We start from the raw sequence: 24,376 nt of genomic DNA, 5'->3' as shown, positions 1-24,376 counted from the left end.
CTTTCTGAACTTTCAAGATTTCTGCATGACTTTTGAGTGATGCAGAGGACATTGGGGGTGATTTGTTTCTGGATAAGTTAAAGCACATCATTTGGTGAGAATAATAAAAGATGAAACACGTTCACGCTTATAGTCAGATTACAAGGTGTGATTGGGAGAGAGGGCTGTAGTTTGTAGCCAGAGGGCTGCGATACTCATTCGATATCGTGCATATCAACAAAGGGAGTCTCCGGGGGGAAAAGGATGCAGTGTCAGTTAATCTAATAATTAATTTATACAGTAATAAATTAACTAGCGTTTATACTGTCACACAAGTTTTCATCTGTAGTGTAAGGTACTCAACTCCTTCTCCAGAAATATTCAGAGTTTTTCTGTAACTATGTGTTGTAATCTAACTGCTTCTTAATTGTGAGCTGTTTTTTGGGAAAGAGAAGGGAGGGAGGAAGGAAGGAGTCTAGCTACATGTAATCAAAGAAAGGAGGGAGGGAGGAAATTATTGGCAGAATGATTTGTCACTTCCCCAATCGTTTGCTAGTCATGGAGTGTCCATTCTTCTCCCTCACACACAAACACACACACACACAGCCACTGCAGAGCCCTGAATCTGCTGTGAGGTCAAGAGTATTGCTAGGTTTGTATCTGTCCTTTGGTGAAACATATAGGACTTTTGGTAGGAGGAGAACAGAACTTGAGGGAAATAGGACAGTTAAAAAAACTGATAATGTAAAGTTCCCTCCTCTCCTTAATTCACTAGATTCCTAAATAGCTACTTTTGCTTACTAACTGTCATGAGCACTGTGTTGAGGTTTTCCTACTAACGATTAAGACTGCTATTGTACCTAATCATTTTGGCCAGGTGAAGCGGTTGTATTTGATTGACTCCTTTCACGTGCTTGATGCAAATCGCCTGGGGGGAGGATCCTGCCCGGACTTGTTTCTTACTTCCTCTTTTTTTCTCTCTGCCGATATGTAGCAAGCCAGGCTTGCTCTCAATGAGAGCTAAGTCCTTTAAATATGTTTTGCTTTTGTTTTGCTTTTTGTAAATAAATTATTTTTATAGAAATGCCTGGTGTGTGACTTTTCTGATCTCTCCTGGGCTAAAGGCTTTCCCAGCATTCTGCTAACACACTGATGGTGAGCAGGAGGGGGCCCCTATCCAGGGGGGAAAATGCATGCGTAGTAGCGAGGAACTGAGCAGTCATTCAAAGAGACGCAGAACAGACCCGCCTTGACTTTTGGGGTTTATCTGTATGGGTTTTCTCACGCTTCTTCAGTTTGTTAGGATTTTCTATCTAATGTAGCAGTAATAAAACACTAGAGACTTATTCCTTGTCTCAGCGTGGTTCCTGCCTGTTAGGATACTAACTGAAAAATAGATGCCTTCTTGAAGAACTCTCTAATACTCTCCATAACATCCATGGTGTTAATTTCTTTTGAAATAGGTTCTTCAAGATGAGATTTGCAGAACCGAGATAATCTAAATAAATTTCCAGGGGCTGTATCCGACAAAGGGCAGGATTTGGATCCATCATGTCCTTTCCTTACAGTGATATCCTTGAAAATCCTGACTACCACCATTCTGAAACATTGGAAATCGACAAGTTGTAAGTTTGCAATCAGGGAGAGCTGTATCTGTGCTTAGAAGAAATCTGGATAGCTATTTGGTTTTTGTTAATGGGGCTATTAGAAGTGGAATTGGTGATGAAAATATTGCAATATTTCCTCCTTTTCTCATAAAGGTACTCCTGTTCAGTGTGCCTGCCAACTCTGCCTTCCCCAGCATCAGTTCAATTTCTGTTTTCCATGTTTCATTTCAGTTACTTGAAATAAAAGCTTTAAGGTTGCTCCTGACATTCAGCAACCTACCTTGTTGTGTTACTCAGTGCCCTTCTTTTAATCTACAATCCTTTTGGCATCACCCTTTAACTCAGTATTTCTCAACCTTGGCCACTTTAAGATGTGTGGACTTCAACTCCTAGAATTCCCCAGCCAGCATGGGGACTTCACTTTTAGAAAAAGAGGGTACTTACACCCTTCTTTTCAACTCTGAAAGGTTTCCCAAGTTTGTGTTTTACATTTTTACATCTTCTTTCTGAGTAGGGATGCAACAAACTGTACTGTTAGGGAATCCAAGTTGTTCTCTGATCTGTAATAATTGCACAGGAGACGTAATTCCACCAGGATTCTGTGGCATCTGTAGGTGAGTTTGAAAGCCATACCTTTATTAGGTTTGGATAATGGTTAACTTCCCCCTTCTTTCTTTGTTCTGCAGAAGACCTTCTCAAAGGAGTACTTCTTTTAATCACAATTCAGATAATACCTTTCCTTATGTCCCCTTTGATGATTACAACAAGGATGGAGGACAAAGGCAGAATTCACCAGTTCTAATACCCCTGAACTTAGTACAGAGTCAATATGAGGCGGAATATCAACCAAGAGATTTTGGGTTTGAATTGCCCAGCTCAAACCCATATGGAAATGCACATGGTATGTAGCTCTACTGAATGTATAGGTCAAAACAATGCAGATAATTTTGAGGTGTCCACAGTATTCTGTAGACATAGAGATAAGTCTGTATTGGTATCTATAGATGTAGACATGAGTCTACCAGATAGGGTTTCTGAAGGCTATGAAGACCTGTCTCTTTAGGAATCCATTTGGGGATGCAGATGGTTAGCCTACATCTGTGGGATGGTGCTGTCATGGCATCTTGATTGGTTTTTATGTACAGAATGTTTTTAACCCTACCAGGATTCTACGATCTGCTGCTTGCAGATTCACAATCCCAGGTTGTTGTTTTCTGGTTAAACAAATACTTCTAGTCCTCATGCCAAACATCTGAGAGCATGCAACTTTTAATCGTTAATGTTTGGAGCAATGATCAGAAGGGTTGTAAGTGTGCCTGCATGAGTCTTCTGAATTTGGCTGTGTCCTCATTCGTATTGAGCTGGTCAATTTGGGTCTGGGTTGTACCACTTCAAATTTGGGGTGGAGGTTCCCTTGACTTAATGTTGTTCCAAATACATATTTCCCTGCATGTAGAAAACTCACCTATCAGATGGAAATGTTATAGCCGAGATATCCCTCATTTTCTGTGTTTGGGGTCCTACATTACGCTATGATAAAATGTGATTAGCTTGTTTGTAGCTTAGCATGTCTTATGAATCCAGCCATTGCAGTTTGCAAACCATAGCTCATGGTTTAGCCATGTTGTATGAACCTAGCCCATTGTGGTTTATTCAGTCAATCATGGATTAAGAAAGTTAGGTTAACAAGATATATGAATCCAGTCTGTATGCATTACAAGACAAGTAAACAGTTCAGATTTTTCTAAATTTTTCTTTTTGCTTTATAGTTAATCCTTCCTTTGAATATGAACCAGAATTTGGATGGACGTTGCCTACTACCAGCCAGGCTTTCAATATTCAGGATGCAGATAGGTATTCAGATGAATCAGAGAGAGGTAAGATTTAAGACAATTTAATGTGTTCAGATGAAAGTCCTTCAGGGAGAACATTTTTCCACTAAAAGTGACAGAGAACAGGAACACTCAGAAATAATTCACATTTTCATTCTGGGCCAGAAAAGACTGAAAAGCAAATACCAAAAGAAGAATGCAGGGAAGAATATCAATATTTCTGTCAAGTCCTTAGTGAGCAGATATTAGAAATTATCCTGTAAATATCCACAAAAGAGATAGAGGCAAACGGTAATCATATTTCTAATCCAACCAATTACTGAAGTTCTCTTGGCAGAGGAAAAAATTTACTTAAAACAGGAAGTAATAAACCAACGGAAAAAATAATAAACGCAATAAAAGACTTTGATAAGTAGCCCAGAAATGATGAGGGGCTAAATGTTCCCACCCAAGTGTAAGGCAGTCACTTAAAATGCCCAGAGAAGGAGCTTAGCCTGGCACCAAAAAGACGTCAGCAATTGGGTTATTTCAACCCAAGGAAGTAACAAGCCATAACCTAGCTAGAAAAGCTTAACATGTTGTGCAGCTCCGCCATTATGGTGTACGTACCATGTTTATGGTGTTGTATGCAGACCCAAACAACATCACGACATCCCAGATCTCTCAGATCCTCCTGCTGAAGCTTGCTTGCAGTCCAGGTTTTGTGCAGCTGGTCTGTTGTGAATTCAAATGCTGTGGTTTGTCTACCTGGGCTTAGGGCTTTGTGTGTTGCCTGAACCCAACCAACTGGCTGAGCCGATAAACGGTGGTTAAACAAGCCATGTGGAATCTCAACTCAGAATCTCCCTTGATCAGTCCTTTAATCTGCTAAAGCAATAAATTGGAGTGAATGGGTGGATTTGAGCGGTGTTGTTAGGAAGGGCAACGGTTACTTTGCCACAACAGTGGCTCTTCTATGGCCTTTTCCTCATTCCTTTCTCCTTTATTGAGTAATACTATGAAATGGTTTGCTCTTTTTCCCTTCTTGGCAAGTGCGATCAGGATGTAGGCAGTTCTAGGCTAGGTAGGCATAGATTTCTGATTCAATTTATGTATCATTGTGCAGTTATTTGCAAATTCATTGAAACTTGCCACGGTTAATTCTTTTACTACAGTTGACGTCCGGAGATGTAGCAGGCGAGACAGTGATGCAGCTTTTGTGACTCCCAGCTTGCTTCGTCTAGACCCAGGATACATGGAAGCAAAGAGACAAGAAGGCCAGTTGTTTATTTATTTTATTTAATCCTGTTCTCTTCCGTTTTCTTCTGAAATTTTGGAGTTCCATCAGGAACTCTGATTGCTGTTGTTATCATCGTTGACTATTGGAATGCAACTCAGCCATTATGGTTTATATACCATGTTTACGGTGTTGTATGCCAGCTCAAACAATGTGACATCCCAGGTCTCTTAGATCCCCACCTAAGAGGAATGCAAAAGATTCCTGTTTTGTTTGGTGGGGCTGTGTTGCCTCCTAATTATGAGACGACTCACCCACAGAAATTTACCTGAAATCAACTGAAAAACTGACTTCATGGGATGTATGAATCCCATCTGTCTCCTGATTGTATTTCCATCTTTATTTTTTCAGAAGAAAAATTAATCAACGATCTGTCAATCGTGTCTACCAGTGAAAGAGTTAAAGCAATCCAGAAGATTCCCAAGTCAATGAAAGAAAAACGTGAGATTAGGTAGCAGGCACATATTTTTATTCTGAGGGTACTTAGCTAACTTACAGGGGTTAAAAATGCATTATCTTACATGTGAATATTTCACCTCCTTCTATTCTTTTCCTTCTCCTCATCTAGCAAGCATTTGCATACAGACATTTCTATTATGCAGAAATAGGAAAAGACTGACATTTAATTGAAGTGCTGGAAAAAGCTCTTGTTATTCTGTCGTTGGTTCTCACTTTAATTTTCTCTCCGGGTTTATGTAGACCTGTTTGTTTTGTTTTTGGTTTGTAAACTTCCCTATAAGTGGTTTTGGATACAAAATATCAAAATATTCTTTATTTAGTTGATAGGAAAGGTTTTAAATGTCTAAATAAGCATGTTGTTCACATGGTCACATTTTGCTAATGGAACATGTGGGTCTTATCTTGCAGGAAGGAGAACGAAATAAGGGGAAAAAACTGATTTTAAGCAACTTCTAGAGTTTTATAACCTTTCGTTAATCTGGTATTTTAGACTTGCTAATTTAGGATGAGATAATAAAGTTTTCAAAGAGCTTGCTTCCACCCAGCCACCCACCCACCCACCCATCTCGCTAATATCATTTTGCTGTCTGATATTTGACAGGAACCGTGTTCTTACAGAAAGAAAAAAGAAATCCTACAGTGGGGATGCGCATCTTAATTGTTGTGCCCAGTGCTTCTACAGCACAGCTTTGGTAAGGAGCGATCCTGTTATTGCCAGACTATAGGGCAGAAGATCAGGGTGCCCACAACATAGGGGATGCCCAGATGAATGACCTTGTTCCTATGTTTCCTGCCAGCCCCACTAGATAGACCAGACCAGGAAGTCAACTCCACAGGAAGACTAGAAGTATTTTTATTGAGATTGGTTATAATAACAGAATCTTGCCAGTCTGATTGTGCTGGACCTCTTCCTCCTCCTAATAGTCCAGTGCATTAAGGAGGTGTCTGTCCGAGCCACTTCCAAATGTTATCTGGATGCTCTGGACTTAAAAAATCCCCTTTTGTCAACCTTGCAAGGTAGTCCAGACAAAAAGCACACCCAGGAATACTAGCTCCATCTTTATTGTAAGGTTACATTAACAGAATCTTGCAAGTCTGAAAATACATCTTTTCCCCCTCACCTTTACAGTCCAAGAAACTAGGGAGGGTCCCTTCTGAGACGTTTGCCACTCCCTCATTCCTTCTGCAGGCTCAGCTGCCTCTTACCTGACCTGCTGCCAAGTGTGCGGCATTTCCTCCTGTCTCCCAAGGTCATTCTCACATACCATTACATCTTTTGCCTAGGCAACAGCTTTTGCTTATCTCCATCAAGGTCATCCTCCTTAATCTCTACATTTCCTCCCTGGGAAGAAAGAGAGACAGGTGGGTATGAGAGCGGTGGGTGGAAGGAGTATGCAGGTTGCTCCCTGTAAGCCTTGAAATTCTTCTCTTGTTAACTGCCTTTGTTGAATAAGGAGCATTTGTTGAGAGAAAGAAGAATGTTATCGATTGCAAGGATGTGCAGGCTCTACTCGCTTTATATTTTAGACTTCAGTTTCCATCAGTCCCAACCATCTAGTGTATCACTGCTGGTATGCTGCAGTGACTGAGAAGGGGGATGCATTAGCCTCTCCAAGCTGGCCTGAGATGTTTGCTCTTAATATGGATGGGGGGGGGGTTCCTCCGCTGTGAGTCAAGGTATGTATTGTCAAGCCTGATAGAGTTATTTTGCATCTGAAACTTGATAAAACCAGAAAGTAATTGGTTGGTATTCAGCTTCTTGCATAGTGCGGACCCAAGCAGTTAGGGCTTCTTTATTAAACTCTGCTTAAGCAAATCACTTGATGGTTTTGGCATGATGCGTTTCATAGCAATGATGACCAGCTGCTATTGAAAGCAGAATTGGACGCCATATTTAGCCAAGTCTTCTGTTTGCTTGTGATTTTGGTTTCCTCTCCTAGACCTTCCGGCAGCTAAAGAACAGCCTTGTGGACTGCCTTCAGCTTTTTTGGTTTTGGCAGAAGATGCTCAAAGACATTGGCAGCCAATTTGGGACCAGCATCCATTCCTACTTTCTGTTCCTGTCGTGGCTCCTCATGTTCAACATTTTCTCATTCCTTGTGAACTTCAGCTTTCTTGCTGTTCCTCAGCTGATTGCAGCCCAACCAAACCACCTTTCCTTCACGGGTCTGGAGTTTTTCACCGGAGCTGTACGTGTGTTTATAAAATGAAAAATTGAGACAGAGCTGGCCTTTCTTGTTTCCTGCCATTGTATTAACCTGATTTAATTGTGGTTTATTGATTCAACCATAATTGGCTGGCTTCACTTGATATGCTAAGCCATGAATCATGGTTTATAGACTTCAGCGTTTGGATTCACACAGCACGCTAAGCCCAGCAAGCAAACCATGTTTTAGTATGGTGTGTGACTCTAATTGCCTGTTTAAAAAGACTGTTTAGGTGGAAGCATCCCAAAGTAAGGGTGTTACAAAATAAACCCAGCGTGAAACAGGCTGAATACCAGGGAGTTCTTCTCTGCCTGTATGGGGAGGGAAGAGTGTTAGACAACTGATACGATCAATAAAAATCTCTTGCTGAACTGTTGAATTCTGATACTTGTTCCAGGGTTACTTTACAAACACTGTGCTCTACAGCGGCTTTTATACCAACGCTACAATAGCAAAAATTGAGAACACCTCACCGTATTACATGCAACTCGCTTACATTTTCACAATTGGGATTTATTTTATCATCTGCTTTCTCAGCTTGATCTACAGGTACGTTGCTTAAGGTGCTGGACTAGCGGGGGGGTGGGATCCAAGTTCAAGACCATCCTCAGTCATGGAAACTCTCTAAGCGACTTTGGGCCAGTCACTCTCTTAGCCCTCTGCCCACCTCACTGAGTTCTTGTTGGGGAGATAAAATAAGGGGAGATCCCTGTGGAAGCCACAACGAAGCCTGGAGAGAGGTGGAATATAATTGGATACATCTGTATTTTCCAATGTCTGTAATTTCAAAGAGTAATGTGTTTTATTAAAACAAAAGTGTGGGACTGTGGCTGTCTCGAATATTACTTAAACATAAAAATAATTCTGTTTCAAAAGTGGCTGTAATGGCAGCGTAGACCATCTGCTGACAACTAAAAAAATAGTGTGCTAAGTATCATCCTGTGCTCAACGTTGGAATAATTTTTCATTGTCCCATTCAGAGTGAGAAAGAAAACTGAATTACTGCAGTTTTGGCAAAGTTTGAAGATAGAAACATAATGTGTTAAGGCAGCTTTAATAGTCATTGGCAAAAAAAAGCTTATTGCTCACAAGGTTCAAAAGCCTGGCATGAAACGGCCGTCCTTTCAAAATACAAATCTCTCCTTAAGTATTGAATGTTTGGTTTTATAAAACAAAATGGATTTCTAAAAAGGAAAGAAATATCCCATGGTTGCTTCTATGAGTCTTGGGGGCCAACTCAAAATTGAATCATATTCTTGGGGATTTGCTCCACAGTTTCCAGATGTGCACAAGAAAGAGCCCAGGTCTGCAGGCTTGAAATGGATGAAGCGTTAAGAAGCAGAATTTTGGATTTGGAGAGCAGAAAAAACTCACAGCAACCCCCTTCAGTGTTTTACCACTCCAAATAATCTCTCCCAAAATGGTTTCTCTCCTTTTTGTTTTTAGAATTAAAAGCAAAAGGAACAGCCAGGGCAACCAACAGCTTCATTACCTGGGAAGCAGTTTACTTCTTTGAATATATGTAATCAGGCCCTTCCTTTCATTCTCTTCCTTGTTGCATTATTATGTTGCTTGTAATTGGACTCAGGCACACAGCCTCTCCCAAGCAGTTGCATTGGAGAAAGAATGGGCCACAAGAATGCTGAGTTACCACAATGGCAAAGCAGGCAAATACCTACATAAAGGCTGGAATGCACTGAATAAGGGACATTTGGCTGGGTGTCATCAGCACAATAAGGCAAAGCTGAACAAATTAAGTTACAGCTTAGTGGAGCAGTTTTTGTTTCAGTGGAACATCCTGTCTGTTTGTCTGTCTTTATTACACATCTTTTTTTATCTGTTCAGTTGTGTCCGATTCTCGGAAACTGCCTGGACAAGTCCCTGCAGTTTTCTTGGCAAGGTTTTTCAGAAGTGGTTTGCCACTGCCTCCTTCCTAGGGCTGAGAGAAAGTGGCCGGCCGAAGGTCACCCAGCTGGCTTGGTGCCCAAGGCGGGAGTAGAACTCATGGTCCCCCACCTTCTAGCCTGATGCCTTAACCACGACACCAAACTGGCTATTCTTACGAGATTGGCTGCCCAATCTGCTGAGGCTTTTGCCAATTCTGCGAAAATTCAGCTATTTTAAAAAATTATGTATGTTTTAGGGCCTGTACCAGGGACCATCTGTAAGAACCCTTGCAGGCCACCAGTTCAGCACCATTGGCAGAGCAAAGTATGAGCCAGATGGAAATAATAGCATTCCAAATGCCACTTACAGAATCTTTTTCCGTTGCAGAAGTGGAAAATGTACATAAAGAAGTCTGCCATCTTTTCTCTTTCTACCGTCTCCCTATGCCTTTCCCACGACAGCATGGCTAAATCCTTCCGTAACAACGTCATTACACCTCAGACTCACTCTGGAAACGCTGCCAAGCTCCTCTGCATCTGGGACTTCAGTGTAATCGGCGAGAAAGCTGTACAGATGAATCAGAAAAATATCAGCACGCAGATCAAGGTAAAGATGATGGCAGTCGCACTGAGATAGGTGAGGAAGGTGAAATACTAGCAGAGATTTGCAGAAGAGCTAAAACCAAGGAATTTATTTAAAAAAAAAAATCCCTGCCACAAGGATATGATAGCCACCGATTTCTGTGGCTTGAAAAATTGGTTAAAGTCCATAGAAGGCAATGCTGCTAATCCTGATGATTGTATTTTAGCTAGATTGGAAGCAAAATATTAGTTTCTGGGGCCACAGAGGAGAATGTTTGTGTCCCAGTTGTGAATCATCTTGGAACATCAATTTGGTCATTGTGGACCAAAGACCACAGTTCGAAAGACACCTGGTCCCTCAGTGATGACTAGTATGGTATTTTTATCTATAAGAACGGGTAGTCCGTAGCCACTGGTAAGACTACCTGTTCCCCTTGGTTAAATATACCTGACATGTTGACTAGTACCATTTCTAGAATATGTGATGTCATTTAACCTAGATGGGCTGGCAATGATTTTACAGAAAGCTTTAAAAAAAGTCAGTGTTAAGTTGGTTTTAGTATAATTTTGTTAGCCACATGTTATTTTGATCGAACTGGAATTTTAGGAGGAGGTGTATAAGAAGTCGTCCTAAGGCAGGGAGTAAAGTATTCACACATCGAGATGCCACTTTTTCTCAGAGTTGACACCGCAGAAAATAATTTATTCTGTGGTCATTTTTTCTCCCATCCTTTGATGGTCTCCTTTTGGGAAGTAGGGAGGGGAAATATTTGATTCATAAGGTGATATTCATACTCAATCCACCAAACTATCTTTTAGCGCTACTCCTTGATTTTGCCAATTAATTCCCAACTAGGCCTTCTGAACCTTAGGGCAGCTGCTGAGTGCAAAGCCAGGCCTGAATTCCCGTCCCAAGCTTCTAACTTCCTGAACTGCTCTTTTTAATCCTAGGAGACCCTTTCCGACATGCATGCTGAATCTCTGAAGCTTTCTCTGAAGGGGAGGATTTCCCGCATCTCTATTCATCTGGCCATCTGGTTTCTCTCGCTGGGCTCTGCGGTGGCTTCGTGTGCCGGCATTTATTTCTTTTCCCTCATCAATTTACAGGTCAGGTGCAATTATCCTGCTTCCCTTCCCCTTCTTTGCTTTGTCACGCCTTTATTAAATATCGAATAAATATGTAATGTCCCTGGGAATGGGTTTTAAGCACGAGTGCGTGTCTGAGAACTGCTTTCCAAATTCAAGAGAGGCGGAGGGACTGAGAGGCCACAAGCCTACCTAAAAGTCCAGGAAGTGTAAAATAAGTCTATTTGCTTGATACCCCTCCCAAAGCGGCTGGTTGGAACCTCCTCCTCCTCCTTCTCCTTGTCCTCCCTGTCCTCCTCCCCCATCCTCCCGGTCCTCCCGGCCCTCCCCCATCCTCCCTGTCCCCCTCCCCCGTCCTCCCGGCCCTCCCCCGTCCTCCCAGTCCTCCTTTCCCCGTCCTCCTGGCCCCCGTCCTCCCTGTCGTCCTCCCTGTCGTCCCCTGTCCTTTCTGTCCCCCTTTCCCGTCCTCCCCGTCCTCCTTCCCCCGTCCTCCCCGTCCTCCTTCCCCTGTCCTCCCCATCCTCCCTCCTCCTCCCCCATCCTCCCTGTCCTACCCTGTTCTCTCTGTCCTAACCCTAACTCTCTGTCCTCCTCCCCCCGTCCTCCCCCCTCCCCCTCCTCCCCGTCCTCCCCGTCCTCCTCCCCCCCTCCTCCCCGTTCTCCCCTGCCCTCCCCGCCCCGTCCTCCCTGTCCTCCTTCCCCCGTCCCCCCGGTCCTCCCCTGTCCTCCCCGTCCTCCTCCCCCACCCTCCCCCTCCTCCCCGTCCTCCCCCATCCCCCCCATCCTCCCTGTCCTCCCCCGTCCTCCCTGTCCTCCTCCCCGTCCTCCCCCGTCCCCCTCTCCCGTCCCTTCCCTGTCCTCCCGTCCTCTCTGTCCCCATTTCCCATCCTCCCCTGTCCTCCCCGTCCTCCCCCTCCCCTCCTCCCCGTCCTCCACTGTCCTCCCTGTTCTCCTTCCCCATCCTCCCCGTCCTCCCCCGTCCTCTGTCCTCCTTTCCCATCCTCCCTGTCCTCCCTGTCCTCCTTCCCCCGTCCTCCCAGTCCTCCTCCCCCATCCTCCCGGTCCTCCCCCATCCTCCCTGTCCTCCTCCCCCGTCCTCCTGGTCCTCCCCCGGTCCCGGTGCCCAGGAATAGGTTTTAAGTACAAGTGCATGCTCTCAGCAGAGCATTGAGCTTGGATGGAAGGACGGACTCCCCAGGATGATATAGTTCTTCCCCATAGAGAGCTGTCATTTTTAATGAGGCAGAAGTGAAGGACGGAGAAATATCGAAAACCCTGGAGGAGTCATCATAGGAATGTAATTAATTAGATTCAACTCCATTTAGAGAAGAGGATATTACTCTGAGCTCTTAACGTACGTTTTCTCTCTCCCCACCCCCTTCCAAGTTATTTCTGAACAGGGAAAACAAGCTGGAAAATGAAGCTGCCACGCTGGTCTTGCCTATTGTGGTGAGCCTCCTCAACCACGTGATGCCTTTCCTGTACTCGTTCTCCAGCATGGTTGAAAAGTTCACCTACCCCAGGCACCAGATCTACACTGCTATTATCAGGTACATTGTGATCGTTTTGGCCCGCTTTTAGAGTGAGCCACACTGTAACAAGCCATCTATTTACTGTATTTATGTGTTAGATTTATATCTTGCCTTGCCTTCAGAAGCTCAAGGCAGCAAAAATAGCACTCCAGTCTTTCCCCACAACAATCCCTTTGTGTGGTGGGTTGACCTGAGAGAGAGTAGCTTGTTCAAAGTCCCCTAAGGAGCTTCTGTGGCTAAGGAGGGACTGGAACCTCACTGCTCTCCAACCTAATCCAGTACCTTAGCCACTACAGGTAGTCCTCGCTTAACTACCATTCATTTAACAATGGTTTGGAGATACAACAGGGCTAAAAAAGTTACTTATGATCTGTCCTCAAAGTTACAACCATCACACCACCCCTGCAGTCATGTGATCAAGATTTGTGACCTTCCCAACTGGCTTCTGACCCAAAAAAATCAATTGGGAACAATTGATTCGCTTTATGACTGTTGCAATTCGCTTTATGACCACATGACTCGATTTACAACCACTGCAAAATGGTCATAAATCGCATGGTTCCTCGCTTAATGACCCCATCACTTAGCGACCAAAATTCCAGTCCCTATTGTGGTCATTAAGCGAGAGCTACCTGTACACCATGCTATGATAGGGGAGAGTGAAGGAAATAGTTCTTTTCCAGGTATTTTTCCATGAACAGAAGATTGCCTTCAAATTCCCAACTTCAAACCTTTCAGAGCAGACTTTCAGGAAACAGTTGTGTGCTTCCCATGCTTCTGAATCCTGATAGCTGTTGCTTCTTCTTTGTAGAAATATCATCCTGAAAATATCTATCATTGGAATCCTCTGCTACTACTGGCTCAACATAGTAGCTGTATCCAAAGTAGAGGTAGGTTTTCAAACATGTTTTGGTACTCTTCGTAAAATTCCTTATGAAGTGATGTGAGGCCTTCTTTCACTCAAGCTGGATTTACAGATTGTGAGAAGCCATGGTTTATCCTCCTAGGGTTTATTGATCCAACTGCCATTGGCTGGTTTTGTACAATACATTAAGCCATAAACTAGGATTACTGAAGGATAACTTCAGGGTTCACACAGTATGTTAAACAAGAACCAAATAAACTGATGGCTTAGCTCAGCCTTCTCTGACTTGGATATTTTCCAGGCATGTTGATGTTATTACCCAGAATTTCCCAGCCAGCATAGCCACTGCTGAGAATTCTGGGAGTCGATGTCCGCAGAACCGGATCTGGCTTTAACGTGTTGCATGTACTAAATGACCATCTCCTAATCTGTTGTTCTCCCCATTAGTGCTGGGAAACCTTGATTGGCCAAGATATATACAGGCTGCTCATAGCAGACTTTGTCTGCTGCCTCCTGGGTTCATTCTTTGGTGAATTTCTCCTACGGTATGTGCGTACGTCTGTACTTGATTCAGATAAAACTTTCCCATTTCTACATTTGGATTGGAAATTCTGACATAGGAATAGGCAGGTTGGAGGCATGTCTGATGGGCTACAGTTATATCAGCAGAACTCCCAAATCTACAACCAACTGTCAGGAGCAAAAGACATTCATTTAAAAGTAAAAAAAAAATAGAGTCCTTCCAAGCACATCCAGAAACCAGTAAAAAAAATTTTTGTTTCCAAATGGAACTCAGAGAAGAAGGGGTTGCATGAAAGTCTACCTTGGGGTAGCCCAAATGTTCTTCATTTCAGCTGCCAAATTTTTAAAAAATGCTACTGTGATGCTATTGTTAAAAATTAGGGGCTGGAACTTGCTATCTCTTGTTAGTTGCAGATCACAGATTAGTTTATTTATATCCTGATTTTGCCCAGTCAACCGCGCTCCAAAGAAACTCCTGATAATCCTCAACTGATCAAAAGAACAACTTCCCTTTTGGAAAAAAAATACCTTACAAATGGTTACACATCGAGGATGTCTTTCTGTACAGTTGCTGCATAATCTGTTCTGAAAGATGTTTCCAAACTTTGTAACTATAAAATGTGCCATTTCAGACTTATGGGCACAAAATGCTGTAAAAAACTTGGAGTGCCAGAATTTGACATTGCTCGAAATGTTCTGGATTTGATCTACGCTCAGACGTTGACATGGTGAGTGAAAAATCACATTCTGAAGAGTTTTGTAATTTTTCCTTTGTCATACGCTTGAACGTGTCTGAATTATTATTATTTTTAAATAGTCTTTATTAAATTATTTACACAAATAATACAAACATAGAATGACAAATCAACAATAAACATAAAATGCAAAAACAAGAGAAAGAAAAAAGGAAAGGAGAAAGAAGAAAGAGAAGAAGAGGTTTAAAAGAAAGGAAATGGATTTCCAACTCCCTAAGTAATACAATTTTATACCTTAACTAAATAATTTCTTTTCACAATTCGCTAATTTGGTGACAATAATTCTACAGTTCTATTGAGATTATATAAGTCAGATACATAATATTTACATCTTGTATTATATTCATATGTTTTACACATTTACGTTAATTTTTGGGTCGATTCTACATAGTTGAAGAAGGGGGTCCAGCCATTTTGAAAATCTTCCACATTTTTATCATTTAGCTGGTCCAAACGTGTCTGAATTATTGTGTCTCTGAGTCAAGAGAAACTGCAGAGGAAACTGCCCAAGCCTCTAAATATTGCTGATAAATGTCCTGATATAAATTGGGTGGGAGCTGAAAACTGGGTCCCTAAAGTCTTGTAAGATATAAAGCAAAAAACCCCAAAACCTTCAATTTTTTGTAAAGTTGTAAAAACAAACAAACCTACCTTACCTAAAGGTGTGGTGGTGATGCTGCAGTGTGAAATACCGCTAGTGAGAATTACTGTATCTCAAGGGCAAGGTTCTTAGCACACTTAGGTTGTTCTTAATTTTCTTAGGAAGAATCTTGATATTGCAGGGGAACGATGGGGCTATTTCTCCCTGTTCTTTGCTGGATTAATTGCTGCAGACCCTGGTTCCACTGATAGTTGGGAATTTCGTTTTACAGCTTGTAGTGTTTCTCCCCTCTTACGGACTTCATTAAGCCATCACTTCCTGCTTTGTTTGAACTGAGAACCTGAGGTCTAACCTCTCTTAGCTGATGCATGGTTTTCTTACCTCTATGCATATGATCTTTCAAGACCATTCCCAGGGTGGGCTACAAATCCAGGTCAATAAATACCCGGCATTTTTACCCAAGCACAGACAACAGTCTCTCCTTACGTTGAATGGTGCACAAAGAGAACCCTGACCTTGAATTCTTACTCAAACATCATTTTTTTCCCCTCTCTTATTCAGGATTGGGATCTTCTTCTCCCCTCTGATTCCTGCCATCCAGATGATAACATTTTTCATAATATTTTGTGTGAAAAAGGTTAGGCTGCTTTCTGCGATTTTTTCCTTGCCAACCTTAATTCCGTTGCTCTCCCTCAAGCCTCTTGCTGTTACGTACTGTACATGGATAGGTTCCCTTTCATTCAGTGGGATGATCAGTAGCACTCTGGAACAGTACAAAGATGAGGAATGATCGGGGGTCACCCAGCTTGCTAAGCCAGCCTACAGTGGCCTAGTTCATACATGCTGCTGAGCCCTAAACCCAGTTACAGTGGCGATGGGGGTGCTGTTGGAAGAGCTGAAGGACCTGGTTAGGGAGAGATCATCATGGAGAAGATCTATCTATGTGGTTGCTAAGAGTCGACAATGACTTGATGGCATGCAATCAATCAATCAGGCCCTAATGGATGAGCTACATACGATATTGAGCCAAACCTACCCCATGTTATGGCTGTTACAGGGGAGGGGGGAATCTTAAGGTGTGCATGTGCCTCATTGCTCCTTTGGGTGGCCTACAGGTTGGCCCCATCAACATTTGACAACAGATTACTGATTTTAGGTGGCAAGATGTTAAGACTTCTGTTTCTGCCTTTGCTACCCCCCCCCCACCTCCCCAAAGATCCTAAAAAATGGGCAGTTTGGTTGCCTGCTTCACAGATGAGAGGTCTTTTTGTGCCTGCCACTGCTGTGCCCCCGTCAGCTTCAGAGGCCTGTATTTTGCTGGTGAGAATGCCAAAAGACTGTACCTCTTTGACTAGGCATGCTCTCTCTGGCTTGCTCCTCCAGGTCAGCCTGTTGATGAACTGCCAGCCGCCCTGCAGAGCTTGGCGAGGATCACAGATGAACACAATTTTTGTCTTCCTGCTCTTTTTCCCGTCTTTCACTGGAGTCCTGTCGGTCATCGCGGTCACTGTCTGGAGGTCAGAAGCTCCTTGGGCCACCCTTTTTGAGTGGCTTCAGGGCCTTATTCAGCATTTCACCCCAGGCTTTGGAGAACTCTCTGGATCCATTGTGTCCTTGTGAAGGAATGCAGGCTTGGGTTTGGGAATGGGGAAGGAATGAGCAAACCTTTAAAGGGAGGGGGTGCTTTCAGAAAAAGGTTATCCAGTCTTGAAAAAAGGAAAGCGTGAGAAAGAAACTCAGAATAAACCCCCCTTATTTTGTCTGCTATAACATGGGGCAGAGAAAAACTCGGATAGGCTTTCAAGATTCTGTTAGTCTATCTACAACAATATAGGTAGTCCTCAACTTATGATCATTTGTTTAGTGACCGTTCAAAGTTACGATGGCACTGAAAAAAGTGACTTACCACACCAGTCCTCGCACTTATGACTGTCACAGCGTCCCTGCGGTCACATGATCAAAATTCAGGTGCTTGGCAACCAGCATATATTTACGACAGTTGCAGCATCGTGGGGTCACATGATTGCCATTTGCGGCCTTTCCAGCCAGCTTCCAACAAGCAAAGTCAATGGGGGAAGCCAGTTTCGCTTAATGACCACGTGATTCACTGAATGATGGTGGCAAAAAGGTTGTAAAATTGGGCATCGCTCACTTAATGACCGCCTCACTTAGCAATGGAAGTTCTGGTCCCAAATGTGGTTGTAAGTCGAGGACTACCTGTAAAGAGCCATGCATCTTCTTGACCTGGCCTACCTCAAAGGGCTGGCAGCTCCTCTGTTCACGCGGAATCCTCTTTGCTCCTGTCCCTAGTCTTGCCCATCATGGTAACCCTTTTCAATAGGGTTGGAGATCTCAGGATCTGCAGATCTCCATGGGAACATGGTCCCAGCAGATATCCAGTGATGTCTCTGATGTTTCCTTCAACAAACATATAAACTGGCTACACTTGTATAAGAAGAACCTGTCTTTTTTCTTATTCTTCATTTTCCAAGACGGAAGCCTTCAGAAGCATGTGGTCCTTTCCGAGGTCTGACAACTACCTTCGAGGCTATTTCTGGCTGGGTGTCAGTCTTGGCTTCCTCCCCAAGCTCAGAATGGGTGGTGTGGATCTATCGCAACTTAGTCGAGAGCACCCATTTCTTCTTCATCCTTTCAATCATTGTGTTGTAAGTTTCTCATAAAGGAAAAAGAGGTGGGTTGGAGAAGGAAGCTGACCCATTTGTTAAAGGAACATTGTTTGTTTGTTTAATTTATTTAATTTTTATCCCACCTTTATTATTTTTATAAATAACTCAAGGCTCTTTAATAATGCAGCGCTTCTATAGATTATTTGCCCCACAAACCTGGCGTTGTTTATTCTGTCCAGTAGTATGTTTTGGGGATCTTGGCTGAGGAATGAGCGAATGGAACATCGTTTATTGGCCAATAAAGACTGAGTTTTAATTTCTGAATTCTGTTTTAGGATACTCACATACCTCTACTGGCAGATCATCAACGGGCGAAAAACCATGGTTAAACTCCTACAACAGCAGATTGTTAACGTAAGTATTTTCTTAGAGAAACTGTTGCTCTAGATAGCCGGATCTGGTCAAATTAACTTAAATTACAGGCGGGTAGCTTACTGTTGAATATTAGGAGAAACAACTTGAGGGGTTTGACTAGTTGCTTCTACAGGGGATGGGTGCTCTATCACTGAAGGTCTTCAAGCAGAAGCTAGACCAGTGTTTCTCAAACTTTCTGCAACTGTGGGTGACCAAATATAAAAGTTTGGAAATTTCAGGGACCGCCCAGATAAATAAACACCTCCCTATGTTTTTATCTTTAAGAACATGGCAGTTTAGAATTTTTTGGCAAATAAAACCATCATTTAGTTGCATATATCTATGCCTTCTTATTCCTTAATGGCTTTTTAAACTAAATGTTCTACTAAATCTGTAATCTAAAATTAAGTATTTATTGATCACTTGAGGGAAAGTCTAAGGCAGCAAGTAAGGCCTGGCAGGTGAATGTGGAGAAGTGCCAGCCGATCACCTGTGATCTACAGATCACTCTTTGAGAATCACAGGGCTAGACAGTCTCCTATCAGAGAACTTTAGTTTTGGGCTAGAACATCTCTTCCAGCTCTGTGATCCTCTGCACTTGCAGTGTTGAACAGATTGCAATATATCTGTAATTTTATTTTTTTATTACATTTATTGTTGTATTGGATTAGTGTAGTCTTTATGGTTGTAACTTATGATCTTTTTGTCTGATTTCAGTTTTTACTGTGGAAGTGTAGAACTCTGGGGAAGCCGCCGAGAGTCTTTTTGACTGCGGCGGGATAGAAATGGTTTAATAAATAAAACAAAGGAAGGATTAGTTTTCCAGAGAGGCATTTGACTGTTCAGTTTGCCTGTTAATTTTCTAAAGGAAAATATCAAATGAATCCCTCTAACCCACCATCCCTTGTTATTTAACTGTTTCTCGATTTTGCAGGCAGGCAAAGATAAAATGTTTCTACTGAAGAAATTGCGTGTGCTGCAAGCTTCGAAGCTGCCCTGTTTGGGAAGGCAGCCAGAGGTTAGTTTTGTAGATCTGGGCTTTTAAAGACCAGATGTACCCATTGCATATGCTGCTTGTTTAATAAATGTTTAATGCAATAAAGCGCAATTGGCTGGGATCTACTGACATGCTTAGCGATCAAGCCATGCCTCATAAACCACAGTGACTGAGTCCAAACCAGGCATGCTGCGTAATGGCTTAGCATGTGAGCCAGTCCAAAATATTTTTTATTTGGAAAACAGCAGATTGGAAAAGGCTGTTCGCTAATCGTTGGGAAGCTGGGGAAGAACATGTGCTACATTTATGGCAGTAATGTTAGTGTTGGTGCTCTGGTGGCGGAGTCTTTTGGCTGCAGCTCCAGGTAGACACATTAGCCTGCCCTTCAAGCACTGGGAAGCGGCTGAATTTCTAGCTAACACAAGAACCAGACTTAGAGAAACCTTGAGGGGTGGGGGAAATTTGTGATTGAATTGTCCCGATATGATTTTAATCTAGGGGAAAAAAAATACTTTGAATGGGGAATGGAGAGCGACCATGACCGTTTTTAGCCAGTTCTGGATTTGGGGAAAATGCCTTATGATGAGTTGTCTTTTCTTAGGACTGCCAGCAGATGGTGATAGTGAATTCGGAAAAATGGATCATGTCAAAGGATGGTACAGGTAGTCCTTGACTTATGACCACAACTGGGATTGGAATTTCCATCATTACGTTGTTGCAGTCGTAAGTCGAGTCACCACATGGTCAGACCCGATTTTACAACCATTTTTATGGTGGTCGTTAAATGAATCCAGCTCCCCCAATGGGCATTTTTTGCCAGAAAATGGCAAAAAACATCACAAAATACCATCACATGACTGTGGGACACTGCAACCAGTCATAAATGCGAGCTGGTTGCCAAGCGCCCGAAATGCGATCATGTGACCATGGGGGTGTGCATGATGTTTTACGACGCTCAGAAGTGCTTTACAAGCCATAAAGCACCCATTCCGAGGCTGTCGTAACTTCAGACCATTGTTAAACGAATGGTTGTAAGTCAAGAACTACCTGTACTGTACAGTACTTTAAGGAAATCCTTAAAAACAAACAGTTAAGACTAAAGAGAGCCTCAGCATCTTTAAGCCAGAACCTCTTCCCACAGAGCACTAGTGACATCACTCCTGTGGATTGATCAGAACTAGAGTTGGCTGTGCCCAGCAGCATCCGTAGCTTGTAGGGGATAAACCAGCCTCTCTCACAGGTAGACAACATGTTGTCCTAGGACTGCTGGCAGTGGTGTGCTGAAGCCGGCTCATACTAGCTTGCGAGACCCTGTTAAATGTTCCGGAATTTTACAAGATGGTCAAGAGCTGAGGTGAATCAGGACAGCTGGTACACTCATCAGCTGTTGGGCGGCTAGTGGTCCCGCATTGTAACTACAGGGGGCCAGCAGCCGGCTCCCTGGGGCAAACAGTTTCCCCCCTTCGATGTTGTTGGTATGCTGTTGCTGGATTACCTGGAAGCATGGCTTGGAAATGGATGGCACTTGGATCTTTGTGAAACCTAGTTTGTCTCCCTGCATTATCTGGCTAAACTAAGGTCTTGGGCCTACAAAAATGTTTGAGCTTGTAGCATGCTTTGTGTGACTTGGGTCAGAGTTTTATGACCACAAGAAATATCTAGAATTTGTTATCAGAAGCTGGTGGTGGGTGTGTAATTGGCGGCACAGAACAGGAGTCAAGCACAGAAGGGAAGTCTAATTTTGACTTGTCTTCCAGATGGACTTGTCTTTGAACCAGCAAATCCCTGTTTTGCTGCCCAGCTGCATAGAGTACTCTCCACGGACAGAAAATAGAGATTCTGCTACTGAGGTAATAGCGGGTGCAGTTCAGGGTGTGGTGTGAGTGAGAAAGAACCAACTTTGGAACACTTTCCTTTGAATAAAAGCATTTGAATTGCAGATGCTAACCTCCCCCTCCCTGCTGTCCTCTAGATAGGTTGGATTTCACCTCCCATTATTCTTTGCCAGTCTTGGCCATATAGTTTAACACATCTGGATTACATCGCATTGACATTGTTTGGAGATGACAGAAATGATAATCTAGACCAGCGTTTCTCAACCTCAGCAACATGGCTGGCTGGGGAATTCTGGCAGTTGAAGTCCACACATCTTAAAGTTGCTGAGGTTGAGAAACACTGGTCCAGACTGTCTGAAGGATACCCCTACCAAGATGGTTGAGCCACAAACGTTCTTAGCAGTGTCTCTGATCAGTGCCTCCACCCCTTGGAAACAATTTCTGCACACTGCTGTGCTTCTGATAGTTCTTGGCACAGCCTTCTCCGGTTTGGTACTTCCTAGATGGGTTGGACTGCAACTTCCGTAATTTCCATCCCTTGGCCATGCTGCCAACCTACCCAAAGAGCAACAGATAGAGGAAGGCAGCAGGCTAGGGAAGGAACACAAGATGAAGCTTACAGAGATCTTTGGGGAAAAATGAGCTCTAGGATTCTTCTGTTCTCCTTCCTTTTGCAGAAGAGCAACACACAGAAATATGGGTTTTCTCGTTGAACTTACTTTGTGCCTTCTGTGCATTGCCATGTACCTACATTGAGGTCATTGGCTTAATTGTCTGAACAGCATTAGGCTCACTCTTTTAACTGAGCAGCAAGTCGACTAGTCGATGGTTTGGGCTGTAGGAAGTGTTGAGTGTGTGGGGAAGTACGAAGTCAGTACTGGTCCCATCATGAATTTGCTGCTAACAAAAAGCAGAGCGGCTACCCTGATTTCCACTAGGGCACAGAAGTATGTTATCATTCACGTATTGGGTTTTTTAGCAGTCTTTTACGTCAGTAGTATGAATGAGTACCATTGGGATAAACATCAGAGACACAGAATATGTTGGAAGAGTTAACTGCTTTATAACTTTTAAAACGTGATCTGTATTTCAAATCAAAGTTATGACTATCTCCTTCAGTCCACTAGATACCCTGCGATGAGCAGCTTCACTCATGGTAAGTACTACGAGTGTTAGGCAGAATAGTTGTATCAGTGGCCTACACAATGGGCGTTTGGGGTCTTTTTCATCAAAATAAAGTTAATTTCAACATGCTAAATTGAAAGCATGCATGATTGCAGGGCCTGGTTGATATTGCTTATCTCAAAAAGTGATGATCAGTGTTTGTATTAGGACTGTAGGCTAGACTGGGAAGTCAAAACACATCTAGGAGAAAGGTACTTAGTAAGATAACTCTGTAGTCACTGGAAGTCAAGCTTGACTCAAGTGTCTTTAGTTTCGTCTGGAAGGGGAAGTGACATAATCAAATGGGTCATGTGTAGAAAGAGGCTGTAGGGAAGTCCCAAGTCAGCAAAGCTTCTCCTGGTACTTGGTTTGCGGGACAAGAGGGAAACCCACTCATGTAGCCTTCTGTAAAAGGGTTGAGATAAACCTCAGAGCATCCCAAATTCTCCCATTGAAATTTGGTGGCAAAACCAAACTTTGATGGCAGATTTTTTTTTTGCCAAAATATGGTGTAGGCTTCCCCAGCTCTAGAGGGAAAGAAATCGAGCTCCCTAGAAACCAGGGTGATTTTACTGACCGTATGACCACACATGTGCACAGATATCTGGGGCAGGGGGATCGGGTGCTCAATGGGGCTACCTATGGCAATTTGGTGTGCTTTGTGACAAGGAAACCTAAAGGGGCTAGTAGAACAGGGATGCCTTCAATGAACCACACGTTTTCTTCCTTTTGCTTGTAACAGAGGGTAGCCAAACAGCCAGGAATGCTGGAGTATCTGAAGCCCTGGCTTTGGCTTTGAGAGCCAGGCAAGAGGCTGAATGGGAAATGGAAGAAGGAAGCTCGTGGAATTGAAGAGAGGAGTGAAGTAATGTCTACCCCCCACCAAGCACTCCTTTGCTATTTGCACAAATCAGGTCTTGGGCGGAACTGACAGACCCCTAAAAGTGAGACCTTTTAAAATCCAATTACTGTACACTTTTACATTTGTTGAGGTTTTTCTTTATTATGACTTGAGAAGACGCAGGCGCCAAACTCTTCTTTATGACAACAATCTCTCCCCAGACTTCACCAAAACTTACTCTTCAACAGAGGAAACAGGCTAGATTAATCAGTTTTATCATGGAAATCTGGTAGTGTGGAAATATAACTCATCCCTGATTGTAACTGCCGGGAATAATTCCGTAAGCATTGTTATCATTTTCTCTCCAAATTTATTTTTGTTGTTGTGAGGATTTCTTTTTGACCGAGATTATACAGAGGTTTATACAGAACAATGAAGGAAACACTGATTTCTTTAGACGAACATGTACAGTGGCATCATGATGAAATAAAGGCAGAAACAGATTTACATCTCATTTCAGCTTAAAGAGTGGTTGGCGATATACTGCGGGAAATGGAAGTTGGAATGTTATCAACCCAAACACTTACTTTGTCTGACTTAGCAGCTGCACCTTCAATCAGTCGATCAAGAACCTTTTATTTGGGAACAATATTAATGGCAGCTGCCAACTGCCCATTTCTTCTTCAGTCAGATTATCCAAGTCAGATGTTGTTAGCATTGCTAAGAAACATCAAGAACTTTATGCCTGGCTGAAAAGTTTTAAGGCACCAGTTTTTGCCTTAGTGAAACATCTCCTTAGCATCACACACTCAGATGGTCACATGACCTGGATATCTGATCCCCATTTTTCTTCCTTCCCCAGTAGTGGTTTCCATTACAGCAGTTAGCTAAAACGTTACTTTAAAAGCCTTTATCGCTGTAATCTCCAATACATACAGTGATGTTTTCTGGAGTCATACTTTCAAACCCGGATGGAAACTTTCCTTAGAAATAATTGGCATTCTTTCAAATTTGGGCAAGCCTCAATTCCGCAAAAGAACTGACTGAAGAAAAATGCAGCCCAGAGAACCGTTTCAAGTTTTCGTGAACAATTTCAGTGTAAGCAACTCCTACAAGTTTCAAATGCAACCTTGAACAAAAGCTAACTTTTAAAGGTGTAGATGCAGTGAATGCACCCCACTCTTGTGCATCCTAGCCCTGGCAGCTGTGAAACTTTCCCATTCCCAGGTTTTAATTAAATGCCCCATCATGTCAAAATATATTGCGCACTCCCTTGCTAAATATTTGTAAGAGGTTAAATTAATTATAT

At 42.9% G+C, this 24,376-nt stretch overlaps 1 protein-coding gene across 1 annotated transcript; it reads left to right on the top strand.

Annotated features, from left to right (window-relative positions):
* Positions 1–1,435: 1,435 nt before the first annotated feature.
* Positions 1,436–23,581, top strand: TMC5 (transmembrane channel like 5). Its single transcript, XM_063315122.1, has 21 exons — positions 1,436–1,604; positions 2,273–2,487; positions 3,356–3,463; positions 5,046–5,145; positions 5,755–5,845; positions 7,094–7,342; positions 7,758–7,909; positions 9,709–9,853; positions 10,780–10,935; positions 12,301–12,464; positions 13,258–13,336; positions 13,759–13,856; positions 14,466–14,561; positions 15,751–15,826; positions 16,573–16,706; positions 17,682–17,855; positions 18,152–18,230; positions 19,165–19,248; positions 20,985–21,077; positions 22,182–22,218; positions 22,969–23,581. Exons 1-21 carry the CDS (start codon positions 1,531–1,533, stop codon positions 23,076–23,078), a joined length of 2,514 nt encoding a protein of 837 aa, XP_063171192.1. The 5' UTR covers positions 1,436–1,530; the 3' UTR covers positions 23,079–23,581.
* The last annotated feature ends 795 nt before the right edge of the window (positions 23,582–24,376 follow it).

Source organism: Candoia aspera, chromosome 14 (assembly GCF_035149785.1).
Source record: "Candoia aspera isolate rCanAsp1 chromosome 14, rCanAsp1.hap2, whole genome shotgun sequence".
In the NCBI taxonomy this organism is placed as follows: domain Eukaryota; kingdom Metazoa; phylum Chordata; class Lepidosauria; order Squamata; family Boidae; genus Candoia; species Candoia aspera.
The sequence above is the reverse complement of the archived record's forward strand: the minus strand, read 5'-3'. Positions and strand labels throughout refer to the sequence as shown.